We start from the raw sequence: 14712 nt of genomic DNA on the forward strand, positions 1-14712 counted from the left end.
GGTATCGGATCTTCAGTGTCTGCATCTGCAGAATGGGAGCAATCACTCTGCCCAGCTTGCAGAAAATGGCAGCAATATGCAAGTGAAGTACTTAGCTCATGCCTGATATGTAGGAAGTACTTAATCTATGTTCACTGTTCAGATTAATCCCATGGTCCAAAGTGTGCATGCACTGAATAGTACATATAGGTGGGCTAGTGTAATGCTCCGAAGGCATTTTAAGCAGAATACAATCTTTATCACAGGACCAGTGAAGTGTCTTGATTCTATCTGATGTGCAACTTAATCCATTTCAATTGTTTTCCTATAATCATTTGTGAAACTCATATCCTCTTGGCTTATATATTTCATATTCAAACAGTATTATGAAAAGTAAAAGCTGTGCACAAAATACAGGGGGATTCTATTGCAGCCTTATAAGAGAGAGCAGGGTCTAGAATCAAGATGTAATTTTTGATCTTTGATAGAAATTTCTGCATTCCAATAGAATTCCTCAAGGGACAAAACAAAGAAGATCCCAGCAGGACCTAAGTATCATCTTCTTCCCAAGTCATTTATTTAGTGGAAACATAAATAGAATTATGGAGATCTCCCTGGTCCCTCTAGTTGGGATGGAAATTCACCTGGAACAGGTAAGAGGGTTCCTGCTGCTACAGAGTTCTTTAGCATTGAAGCTCTAGCACAGTCTTCCAAGGCAGCATAAAATCAAATCTACATCTTTTCTTACATGTCACCCCTTTAACAATTTAAAGAAACCTTGTCTTCTGTAGACCTAACAACCTTCACCCATCAGCAATCCCAAGTATAATGAGATATCCAAATATCCCTCAGCTTGTTCACCCACTGTATGATTCCTCATGTTTTTATCAACCATGATCTCCAGAAGGGACTCAGATATTACACTAGACACGCACACTTAGGAGCAAATGTCTATTAGGAATATTCTCTCTAAAGGTGTAGTGCAAAGTTATTATTATTTTTTCTATGCTTAGTGAGATAAGGAATCAATTGGTCTTCTTCTTCTCCTTCTCCTTTTTTTCATTATGGTAGAGAGACTATTAATTGCTCCCTACCCATTCTTTCATTTACTTCCATAGTAATAGATTCTCAGGATGTTAGCTGGGCATATAGCTAACAAGCTAAAGACTAACTTTTCCTACTGGAAGCTAGTGTGACCATGTGACCTAAAATTCTGGTCAGTGTACCCCCCCATACACACACACACACACACACACACACACACACACACACACACACGATCTGGCATTTTATAGAATGTAATCTCCACGAACAGAGGATTTTTGTTCAGTCCTTTCTTTTCACTTAGACCAACACTTAGATAAGTGCCTAGGGCTTAGAACAGTCTTTGCACATAGCAGATGCTCAACAACTATTTACTGAATGAACTGTTAGATGACTCAGATGTCAATGAGTGGTATGTACAACTTAAAGGACAGAAAGGGTGCTTTCTTTTTCTCCTTCTTTCTGCTGGTTGGAATATGAATTGGATAGATGAAGCTGAGGTAAGTTTGTGTCATGAGGTGGAAACCAAATGTTAACAATGCCAAAGTACTGAGCCTGGAGAAGCATAGGTCCCTGGTAACAAGAAAGATGCAAGTTTGAGCCTCCAGAATGTGGGGCTCTTTGTTTCCTGCATCCAAAGTTAACTGGAACATTCTACCATTCTAAAGTTATTTTCTTTATACTTAACTTTGACTCACCCACTCTGTTTTGTGTACAGCAAGCTCTAAGCCACCCACTTTAGGGTTTAGAAAGGGAAACAGAAATCAACGAGTGGTAAGCAAATGTGCACTTATGCCACATCCTGAAGCTCAAACCAAATTCAATTTCGAATGAACCATTCTTCGTGACCTTTATCCCCTCCCTGCCACCTGTCTAATCACTGCAGGTCACTCAAGAGGCCTCAAGAGACTTCATCGGTGTTCCAGCTAACTCAAAAATCTTTTAGAACTGAGCATGTGGCAAACTGAAATAGACAAGGGTATCTAGGACACACTATCATAGTACTTAATATTTTTAATTGGACTTAACTAAGTTTTTACAAATAAACCACTGGTTAAAGAAAGAATCATGCTGTATCAAAAAATAAAATGGTTGAATTCACAAAGTGAAGCTGTGATTTGAAACAGGATCAGGGTATGTTAACTGTAATGAACATTCCTAGCATATTAATAGTAACATAAGACATGATTATAGCCTTGTATGGCTTAAAAAAATCACTTTCTCATAAATGGATAATCTCATTCAATCCCCATAAGGTCTCTGTAAAATAGTACAGCCCCCTTGCTACTGAGTTTATCAATTTTAAGTAACAGTTGACTTCAAAACTCCTCTTCCAGGTTCCATTTATCCTGTGCAAATTGCCAGGCACTTAGGATTCCTCCCTAAAGAAATGTCATTTGTCTTTTCTCATGTTGGCATGAAGTAGAGAATAAATTGATTTTATCATTTTCTGCATGCTGCCTCTCCTTTGAAGGGTACTTACCTAATGAGTGGCTCTCCAGAAAGGATCCCAGATCAAAGGGGCCAACAGGATAATGCCCTAGAATGAGCTGCTGCCTTACCTCACTGTAAATGTCCTAAAATAGCCCAGTGTATACAAAGGCTTGTGAGGCTATCTGAAGAAGATGTCTAAAATCCAACAATACCCAGTAAATTAAGATGGATTGAATGCCATTGGAAGAGTTAAAAATGTAGGGGTCTGCTTACATTTTTTACATAACATAAGCACAGGAAATCACTATGAAAAGTTTAAAAGGCACACTTCAAATTATCAACTAGTCATTAAAACCCTTATTCAACAGAACATTTTATACTAAATGAAAAATATCAGTTAGCTGCTTGTCTACCTGTTAAATTTCTATGGTAGTTAAAATCATCCGAGAAAACGCACACAGATTTTAAGCACTTTATCTTAAGGCCCTCCATTCCTTTTAGCCACAGATATCAAATTCACCTGACACAAATTAAATAATTGAGCTTTGGTTACTAGAATATAAGCTTATTAACTAGTATTAATGAAACCAAACATATAGAATAATGTTCTTAATATTCTTTTAATAAAATTTCCTTTAAATAGGGACACATGTACAGATGAGCTATTATGAAATGTTTTAGCGAGGGGTTTGGGAGATTTTTAAGTAAAAACTTAATACATAGGGAAAGAAGAATGTTATGTTCTTCTATGAAAATATATAGTGGAGAACTGTTAGTTCCTTCCAGGGTGGAAATAATGACCAATAGTTAAAACACCAACCAATAAAAATCAAACTGAAGAAGGGGTGTTGGGTTGAAGAATCCAGTATCTAAAATATTTATAGGTCTAAAATTGGAATAAATTTGGTTTCAGTTCCCAAGAAGGTTCTCACATTGTTATGGTTTGGATGTGAGGTGTACTCCGAAAGCTCATGTGTGATACAATTCAAAAAGATTCAGAGGAGAAGTGATTGGGTTATGAGGGCCTTTACCCAATCAGTGAATTAATGCCCCTCACAGGGGATTGAATGTAATTGAAGGCTGGTAGGATGTGGCTGGAGGAGGTGGGCATTGGGGTGTGCCTCTGGGGTGTGTGTATATATATATATATTTTTTATCTGGCAAGTGGAGTCCCTCTCTCTCTCTCTCTCTGCTTTCTGATCGCCCTGTGAGCTTCTTCCCTCTGCCACACTCTGCCACTCTTATGTTCTGCCTCACCTCAAGCCCAGAGGAATGGAGCCAGATACCTATGAAACCATGAGCCCCCAAATGAACTTTCTTTCCTCTAAAATTGTTCTTGCCAGTTCTTTTAGTCACAGTAGCATAAAAGCCAACTAAAACATATATGATGGGGAGGTTTGCAATATTATCCATGTCTCCCCACATCCCAAATAACTTACCTTTGGAAATGGCATCTAAGTGGGATTACAAACCTCTTTGGTCATGCAAGAAACCACTTTATTCATCTATCTAGTCACTTATTGGCGTATTTATTTCTTCACTCATCTCCTTCACTCATTTGATTAAAATTAAGATCTCAACAAGGCCAAGGGTTTTTCATGGATTGTTCACTAGAACAGTGCCTGTGATTAGCTATGAATCTTTGAACTCATTCACTCTTTCATTCCACTGATGTTTACTGGATCCCTAACATGTTACAAGTTCTCAAGGTCCAATCAGAAAATTTCACTATAAATAAAGTCACATCATGAGAAATCTTTAAGTTAGAAAAAACAGATCATATTTTTCTCACTCTAAATTCAATCAAAATTTAAAAATAAGAGGACAGTTCTCTGTCCACCCAAAAAGAATGGCAAAAGAAAATGTAGGCCAGAATGGCATATATTTCCAACGTTTTGTCACATGTCCCAAAATGATGTAACACACACACATGCATCAGTGGGGAGTGGGTGAACTACCAAAAGATAGGACCAATGATCCCTATAAGAATGAATGGAACAGGTCTGTAATTTTGACTGTGGTAGATTTGACATAAATCTATACCTGTGATAAAACTGCAACCCCCACACATACCCCAATGCATGTAAAACTGGAGCAATCTGCATAAAGTTGGCAGATTGTACCATTATCAATTTCCATAATTACTATTATAAGATGTTACCAATGTTGTAAGGGATGAAGAGCATAAAAAACATCTCTTATTTTGCAATTTTATGTCAAACTATAATTACTTCAAAGTAAATCAATAAAATTAAATAGCAGTTTGTTATGAAAGCAATGCAAAATATTAGACCAAAACAGATACTCAATAATAGGGTAAACCTATACAACAGTATATTGAGTGATTTTAAAAAAAAAAAAAACCACATATCTATGATTGTAACATGAAAGGTGTTTGCATTCAGAAAGCAAAAGAAGTAGGACTTATAAAACATGAAATACAATCTAATTTTCTTTTTTTTTTTTTTAAGTGTGTGGGGAACACCATTTGTACAAGTATATGCCAAATGCCATTGGTGCCTACTTCTATGTTAGCATCATGGGTGATTTTTTATTATTTCAGTTTTGCTTCTCCATATTTCTACCCTTATTTCTCAAATGAACAATTTTATCTAACAAGTATGTAAAAGGCCATCTATCCTATGTGTGTGACTCTGATAAATTCTGCATAACTCTGAAAGAGAATCGGGACAAATGGGAAGATTACATGGAAAGACATTTCAGTTCTGTGTAACAATGCATTGAGCTCTCTCCATGGGCCACTGAACATGAACCACCACCTGTGAGCCCACTGCTTCTAATGGGAATGGTATATACCAGGGCCTGGCAAATTCCTTATCAGTAATTATGTGGAAGGGAGTATGGCTTATGCAGGCTGAGAAGTTGGATCTGATTCTAAAACTGCCTTCCAATTCTAAAACTCTATGCCTTTTGATTTTGCAATGAATTTAACAGACAACACCTCTCATTTTAAAAGCCCTTTTTATGTTTCAAAGCACTTTCACATATGCTGTTTTATATTAGCCTTAGTCCAGTACTTTTTTAAAATTCTGTCCCTATCACACATCTGTAGAATCGGAAGAACAGATATTATCACCTCCATTTTACTGAAGGAAAAACTGAGGCAAGAGCAGAGTAATCTCTTTTCATACTTTGAGGTAGGTGAGATGAAAAATGAGTTATGAGAGCATACATTTCTCTTGCCTTATGGCTCCATCCCTTTCCTTTAAACACTGTGCAGCTATTTCTTTTCTACTGGGGTTTGCAAACTGGATAGAACTGGTAACAATATTGCATGATGAGTGTCAGTTAAATAAAAAACTAAGTTTTGATAGTAAGTATCAATGATGATAATACACATCTGGTTGATTCCACTAACTTACATCAACTCAGTCAAGGTTGAATAACCAATATGTCAATTTGACTCAAAAATCATGATCAATAAAACCAACTGGTTGACATGAACACCCAAGAGGCTGCTGAGCCTAGGGATCTCAGTCAATATATTTGCCTTATACCTGTGTCCCTCATAGTTGCAGGTAAGGAGTTCAAAAGTTGGGCGGCAGGGCCAGTTGAATAATGAATGGGATCCATACGGGACTTAATGAAGCAGGGCTTTGTTCCTTTTACCAAAGGAAAATTAAAAGAGAAATTTTGTATTTATTTTACAGTGGCAGCAGATTAAGCACTTCAGTAATAATGTGGCAATTCACCAAAAGAGGTCTTAGTTAGGTGCTATCTGAAATCATGAAATTAAGTGGGAAAACATACACATGGAAAGGTTTATATGTTCTAAAAAAATAATCCAAATTTTAGATAAATGATAGTCTTCATAGAGTATAGTAAACAAATGACATATTTTCATTGGCTGATTGAGCCCTTTATACACATATATCATTTTCTGTGTGCCAAACCCTCCACCTAATACCTCTCCTCATAATCACCCCCATGCAAATCATTACAGAGGAAACCCAAGGGTCACTGAGGTTGAGGGCACTTCCTCCAAGTCATGTAGACACAAGGGGAAGTGATAGGATCACAACTCAGGTCTGATGACTCCCAAACCAGCACATTACCCTTATTACTTATTCTCCCAAAACCTTGAGATTATGTATATGCTCTTTTTAAAGCAGGAAGTCACTAAGTGGCATGATACACTACTTCAGGAAATACAGAGTTAACCTGGGAGCAACTGGAGAATGACGGGAAACAGAACACAATAACTGCTGACAGAATCTATTATCCATATTGTTAATACATTAGTATGGGAACTGACTATTGATAATAAATTATTGAAAAAGGTATGATAATGTCACAGAAGCTTGAAATACTTTTCTGCTCAATGACATAAAATTCAGTCTACAGAATTTTAACTATTCACTCATTTGACAAACAGTTGAGTGCCTAACATATTCCCAGCACTGCTAAAAGCAGAGAAATTTCTCCAGTGATTCAGACAGACAGAAGTCCCAGACTTGAAGTTCACAAAAGCTCCACAAGAAAATGAGGTATTAGAAAGAAAGGGTGAGGCAGAAGATTTTGTTGTATATGTGTGTGTGTGTGTGTGTGTGTGTGTGTGTGTGTGTTACTTATTTATTTATTAGTTTTAGGTGGACACAAGATGTGGTGTGAAGGATAAAACCCAGTTCCTCATGTGTGCTAAGCAAGCATTCCACCACTTGAGCCACAACTCCAGCCCAAGACTTTGGTTTTAATCCTGGCCAGATGGCCTTAAGCAAATCATTTGAATCTCTCTGAGTCTCAGCTCCCTTACCTTTAAACTGAGTATAATAGTATCTGTTTTTATTATATCATCTTTTATTAGGAAAAATACTAGTTTATATGTGAAAAAAAATCCTACTTATTCTTTGGTCTTGGAGAAACTGAGGTAGTTGATGAGGCATAAAAGTTTTGTCCTCATTATTAAATCCTTCAAAATATTTCATTCCATATTTTCCATGATCTAAGCTTTCTGGGTTTAATGTTAACCATGTGTAAGACTTGCTGGGTCACCATAAGGTCACTCTTCTATACCTAGCCACCAATTTCAAAGTCTGTGTTATAGACTTAGGATGCCACAATTATGTATGTTTCCCTTGTTGTGGAAGAAGTAGGATTTAAATTATATCTCAGTGATTATTTCATTTACACACTTCTAGAGATGCTGTTTCCTAACTAGTTCTTGAGAAACAAATTCATTACAATTAATTATTATAAAAATCTTCCAGTAAGATTTTCTTTCTTTCATATGTTCTTGCATGCTACTGTTTCACTGAGAGTGTGGAATAAGAGCTAGGTGCATGTGGGTGTGTCATAGGAAGGACCATTTCTCAGCATTCAGGCTCCACTTTATTGATTAAATCAGAAAAATCAATCAGTTCCAACCCTAAATCCCTGCTTTCCTTACTCACTTTCTCCCTTCACCTTGGTGAGTGGGTGGGGGGCTCCTAAGCTATTTTTATCAGCTCAGCAAATCAGAGTTCTGCTTTCTAAACAAAGAGGTGCCAACCTTAAGACTCTGAAAGCAAACACAAGCCAGGCATTGTGCACAAGTGAAAAGAATATAATTAGCAAAGTTATAGTCACAATTAGGAAATACCTCCTCAGAAAAGTTTCCACTTAACTCTGAGCAGCACTCAAATTACCATTGTGCTTGAGGCCTCTGTCTCTTGGCTGACTCAGACCTCTGCGACAGATCTATGAATACCAGCACCTTCCACAAAACACAGACACAAATTCTAATGCTGGATGTGTAGTTTTTTTTTTTTTAATAACAGATGTGGATAATGTGCAAATTGAGACATCAAAATTAAAATTTAAAAAATAAATAACATAGTCTCACAAATGTCAGGTATTAGCCAAATTATTCTTTCACCATGCTCTTTCTTCACCTTCTCCAGCCCTTTCCTCTTTGCCACCCTCAGAGAGAGGTTAGGAAAGACGAAGAAAGCAAAAATGTATACTCACTTCATCTCCAGGATCTCTTCCAGCTGTTTCCTCCTCTCTATCCGCAGGTTGGCCAAGTGTGCTTCTTTCTCAGCCAGGGACTGCTGTGTAGAGGCAAGGCGGGCTTTGGTGGCATCCAGTTCTTGCCTGGTCTTCTCCAAGGCATTCATCAGTTCCTCTATCTGAAAGGCACATGGAGCTGTGTATGTGATTGCTCCTTCATTCAAGTATAAGGCATTCCTCACTACCCTGTGTTCCAATGATAAATACAAAGAAATTGTGGGTGCTCTTGAAGTAGAGACACTGTTTCCAGGAGCTCTCTCTTTATCACTGATTAAAAATAAATGTTTCTAACACTGTAAATGTCCATTTTGGGATGGGATAGAGTTCAGTAGCAGAGGACTTGCCCAGTACACACAAGGCCCTGCATTCCAAGCCCAGGACAGCAAAAACAAAAATAAAAGTCCATATTTCTCCAAGGCCCACCTTTGAGGTCCACTGTTTAATATCTATTCTAGAAGTAGGGGTGAGTGACTTGACCCAATTTCAACCCACGTTTGGCAAAATTCTCAGCTACTTCCTTGCAGTTAGAGGGAGGCAACACTCAACACAGTTCTCCTGGCACAATCTACTTCTGTGTGTAGACTCCAGGGCACTTTGACAGGAAGTTAATCGATGTGTTTCAGATTCATTTATGTTTTAACCTATCAAAGCCTTGTTTGGTCACAGCTATTTGATGTCCAAGGGCCTCAGGAGCCCCTCTCACCTCACCTCCCAGACTTATATTCAGGAAGCAAGATTTGGCCAAAGGTAAACAGAATTCCAGCCACAAAGGGTTCAAGTTTGGTTTGCCCCTGAAGTTTGAGAGGGTTCTAAACTTGAAATAAATGACATGTAACTTTTACAGGGTGCTAATACACCACAGAAATAAGCCGACTATCAGATATCCAGGGGTTTCAGCCAGGTCCCAAAAACTGGATAGGGAGCCCCGGGCAAGGCCTTACTCTCCCCAAACCATTAGGGACTTTTAAAAGCCAACATACAACAAAAAGGGTTGGTGTTTACGGTTCTGTTCCAGAGACTTCCGTGGAGAAAGCTGGTGAAATGCCATGCCTTGCACAGGCTGCTTCTACTCTGCAGATTCAAAATCATGGTTCCAGGAAGTTTCTAGATTCCAGAGCTGATGTTTGAGTTTGTAAGCCACCCCTCCCCGCTGAACTTGGCAGAATGGGCTCATCCATCACTAAAGTCAACAGAACACCCTTCAAAATGTGTCAATGACATGTTAAGTTTCAATTCATAAAGACTTTTTACACAATTTCTGCAGTTTTACATGGAATTTATTCAGAATAAGCATTATAGTTCACGTCCAAGGTAAATCACAAGCTTTTAAGATTCAGAAAACTCTCCATTTTGCCCTGATAGAAAGAGGAAACTTAATGACCATGCAATTTAAATCAAAACCAAAACTAAAAACAGCTTAAAATAAAGCAAGACATATAAAGAATAATCTATGAAAGTCACAGGACCACACCTATTTAACTGTAGAATAAATAGCATTATTCTTTAACTTTATAAATACATACAATTTAAAAAAACAATTGTGTTTTTCTTAGGTTCTCATATAAGTCATATAATATTTTAATATGACCAGGCACGGTGGGGCACGTGTATAATCGCAGTGACTAGAGAGGCTGAAGCAGAAGAATCCAAAGTTTTTACTAAGCACTTAATGAGATCTCATCTCAAATTACAAAGATGAAAAAAGACTAGAGAAGCAGCTCAGTGATAAAGCATGCCTGGGTTCAGTCCTCAGTACCAAAAACAACAACAACAGCAAAAATAAAGCCCATATATTACAAATATATCTAGAAACTCTTCTGCAAAGCAATACTTAAGGCTAAAATAAGAGTTTTCTTACTTTTTGTCCCTATTTTTTATGTACTCAATAGTGTAAAAAAATACCTATCAGAATAATGGCCATTCCACAGACTAATTCATATAGTCTTCCTGACCCTCCACAGGAGATGGTCTTTGCCTCTTGACCCTCTCACAAATTATTATTTATTTCAAACATAATACTGATTCCAGAAAAGACAGGAAAGGTCTCAAGAATTCACATCTGCTGAATTCTCTCTCATTCCTTGAAACTGAACTATCTGCAATCTATAGACTCTAATCTACTCACCTGGATTTCCAAGTTACTAATTCACTTACCATCAGACTTCTTGGGCAAACACCAGGAGTTCTATGGTAATCCATCTTTAAATAATTACATTTTAGAGTAACACCTTATAGTTGTTTCAGCTATAACCACACAAAGAAACCTGGACACTTAGGATATGTAATCCAGTGTTTTAACTGACGGAAATGCCATTGGCTCCCAACATCAATAATGCTTAGTACCATGTAAGAATGTTGTTCCCAACACCTTGGAAGTAGAGTCATTAAAGAGTTGCAGGCCAAGGCTTCCAACTCATTCCAATTGACATGGAAGTACTGCACATTAGGGACCATAAGGTACACTGTAACTTTTTGTAAGCAACCATTCAAATCTCAGAATCTCAGTTTCCTAGACAATGCCCATGGTTCTTTCTATGTTTAATGTTTTATTAGAGTTCTGCAAAATGTTTCCTTTATTGCCAAAGCAGGAGCATTGAAAGTAAGAAATGTTTTTTTGCTGTGGTGATCATTAGGATAGCCTACAGTATTTCAGTCGTCCTCCTTATGGACACATGGTAAGACTACACCTTCCCTCTCCCTGTGAGTATGGCTTCAGCCAATAAAATACTATCATTTCCAGGGAGAAGCATGTAGTGATAGCATTCAATTCCAACCTTCCTTCCTCTGCGCCAAGGCAAACATAGAAGCATGTCTCAGATGATACTTCCTTTAGCCTGAATCCATAGTGGCCATAATGAAGCCCTAGGCCAACCCACATCATATAAGCAAGATATACACCTTTGTCGTGCTACACCATTACTGTAAACCGTCAAGGCTGGTGTGGGAAGTTGGAATTGGATGCTCTGTACTCCCCACAACAGCCTTCTCTCTTCAAGAGGAAATCGCTTGTTACTCTTGCTATCCGATGGAAAAGAGACTTTTGCAGGCCACTGGTAATTTCCTTTTTGCTAAATGTCTTTTCTTAATGTGCAGCTTGCACAGAGCTACATTCCTCCAAATGTATCTGTCCCTTCATTAAAATAACATCTTAACCAACAATATACATGTAGTTTGTGTCTCAAAACCACCAGATTAGAATTATGGTGTCACTTACTAAACTATGTGACTGAGACAAGTTTCTTCATTTCTCTCAGTTTCAGTTTCCTCATCAGTAATCTGGCACCATGTGGCTTGCCTATTAGTTGTCTGTGGGCACTGAAGTGAGATGACATGGCCCATAATCATTTCCTCTTCTCACTGATATCAAGAAAATAAATTTTTCTGATAATACAAATAAGGTACACTTATTACACAGAATATGAAAGCTACTGATATGAAAACTTCAAAAATTTTTAAGTCAAATAGCATTCTTTTCAGTTAAGATCTACCTACATCCCACCACCTAGAAATAAACACTATAAACAATTTTTTCCAGCTTTTCCATCCCTCTCTATGTATGTACATATTTAATTGAGATGCTATATATGAATATATCCATATAAAATATAATATTATGAACAACTAATGTATTGTGAGCATTTCCATCTGTCATTAAAGAGTCTTTTGGAAATCCCATTTTAATCTGTCAGTGTTCTACCCAATCCCCATTTTCCTAAACCTGACGCTGTGGTCTGAATGCTGTATCCCCCCAAATTCATATGTGCAAATTCTAGCCCCCAAGGTAATGGCATAAGGAGGTGAAGCCCTTGTGAGGAGTTAAGACATCAGGGCAGAGCCCTCAGAATGGGATTAGTGCCCTTACAAAGGACATCCAAGGAAGTTTGTTTCTTCTCCCACTATGTGAGAGCACAAAAGTCAGTATCCACAACCTGGAAGAGGACTTGACCATGCAGGAACCTTGATGTAGGACTTCCCAGCCTCCATAACAGTGAGGAAGAAATTTCTGTTGTTTATAAATCATTCCGTTTATAGTATTTTGTTATAGGAATCAAAATGGACTAAGATGCATAGGAACCTATTTTCCCTATTTGCTTTGCAAACTCTTCAACTCCTTGCAGTCCATCACTGGGTCCTTCCCCAGGTGACACTGTCCTAGAGACACTTCCTCATCTATACAGATACTCAGGAGATGAAGTCTGTCTTCACAGCTCTACCCTTCATGCAGATGCCTGTTCAAACTTTCACTTTCTCCTTCACTCATTCAAACTCTTTCACATGTACTTGTCAATCCCTGGCTCATCTTGACTGGTAAACCATCCAACCTCTTATCAAGTGCTCTGTAGCTGCTTCCATCTTCCTACTGCCTCTGGATCACTTCAATCTTCTTATCTTAATATAACATTAAATTGGAGATGACCAAAGGCTAACTTCTGATCCATGCACATGTGCCAAAAAAAAAAAAAAAATCCCTACAGCCTTGCCCTCTCAATGTCACTCCCTAACATATCCACCATTTTGGTCTCATGCCCTGAGTTTTTCCCAATCACTCATGTTTGAGTTAAATTTATCTCTTTCTTTTCCTTCCTATTTTCCATCTGTTACCACATCCAATACCTCTGTTTTGGAAATGCTTATTAGATCCATCACTCCCTTTGATCATTAGTATAATACATGATAGGATTTAAAGTAAACACACACACACACACACACACACACACACACACACACACACACACAGTCTTAGCCTCCATCCCTACCTCTACCCTAAGTGAGGACATCATTTGTCTGCTCAGCTTCTCCCATGTAAGAGCAGCCACATCTGCTTCTGGATTTTATGAAATAGAATTAGCAAATGGGTAGCAAAACGTACATATAGGAATAGGCTCTGGAGAGCAGACAAAAAAAGATTTCTATAACAGAAAATAGAAGGAAGTAAGGTAAGAAAGAGAAAGAAAATCATTGAGGCTGGGGAATATGCTGAAGTTATTTTTTTGCCTTAATACAAAATAAGAGAATTGGGGAAGAGAGAAGGGGGAAAAAGCAAAGTCGGTAAGGGTAATCGTGGGGCTCTTACAAGGCTTTCTAAATTTGTAAATGGAAAGTTAGCCTTCTTTTTTTCCCCCCAGCATTTTTGGCTGTGTCTTTGAATGTGTCTTTGAACTTGGACCCACATGTCTGTGACTCACAGAAGCACCATGAGAATCACTATCACAGTTTGTCTTCCCACTGCCAAGAAAACATGCCTGAACCATCAGTATCTGTCAGATTTCACTGGCCTGGTTCTAACATCTTGAAGATTTGAATTATCCACAGCAGTATTTTTCAGACTGTGTTCCCTAGTTGCCAGGGATTCCACAAGTGTGTCTGGGGGCTGAAAAACAGGTTAGTGGAACAGAAGGAGCATGAAGAAACAGAAGCCTGAGTTGCGCATCCCAAACTCAAAGGAAGCTGTTCCAGTCCTTTTTGTCTGTCTGTTTATTTTATATGTGGCATTACTCTAAGGATTTAACTTGAACATTTAAATAACTTCAATGTTTTAAAACACCAGAAATGGCTAAAATCATGAATTATGAGGCAAGGCTATACTAATACCACCAGTATCACCATTTGCCAGTTATGGGACCGTGAGAAAATGTCTACATTTCTCACCTATAGCAGTAGTAGTTTTTGAGAGAGTTATTGCAAGTACAATATGAAGCAATGAATATAAAATCCTTAGCAGAGGGACTGGCAAATATGAGAACACTTACTACATTCTTCACACAAGAGGTAGCATAGCATAGTAGTTAGAAACTTAAATTCAGGAGATGGTGTGCTACTTATGAGATTTATAAGTCAGTGAGTTAAGAAAGTTTTGAGCCTCAAGATCTTCACGTGTGAAACGGGACTAGTAACCGAACAGGGCTTTTGTGAGGATTAAGTAGGTTAGCGTGTGTGATACTCGGAGAACAATGCTGAATATTTGGTGTCATAGAAGTGTGAGCTCCTACTAATACAGTGCCTGGTCAATATTCAACATATTTTATGATTGGTTATTACTGAATTCAAAATCTGTACTTGGTGTCACCTACTCCAAATCCTGTGCCCTGGCCCCATACACTCCTAGACCTATTCTCTTTTATAGCTTACCAAAACTGCCCATCTTCCAAAGCCCTGTCTACCAATGGCATCCATCTCATTCAGTGATCAAAGCCCCAAGCTCTGGAAGCAGTCAGACATGGGTCAAGTTTTCACTGCACCTGAAGG

General features: G+C 38.1%; 1 protein-coding gene across 1 annotated transcript in view; it reads right to left on the reverse strand.

Moving 5' to 3' along the window:
* Erc2 (ELKS/RAB6-interacting/CAST family member 2) overlaps positions 1-14712 on the reverse strand; it is an 813481-nt gene that overhangs the window by 293568 nt on the left and 505201 nt on the right. The window contains exon 15 of the mRNA XM_076856276.1: positions 8425-8585. Coding sequence (XP_076712391.1) covers positions 8425-8585 — 161 coding nt within the window. The remainder of the gene's footprint in view (positions 1-8424; positions 8586-14712) is intronic.

Source organism: Callospermophilus lateralis, chromosome 1 (assembly GCF_048772815.1).
Source record: "Callospermophilus lateralis isolate mCalLat2 chromosome 1, mCalLat2.hap1, whole genome shotgun sequence".
NCBI lineage: Eukaryota > Metazoa > Chordata > Mammalia > Rodentia > Sciuridae > Callospermophilus > Callospermophilus lateralis.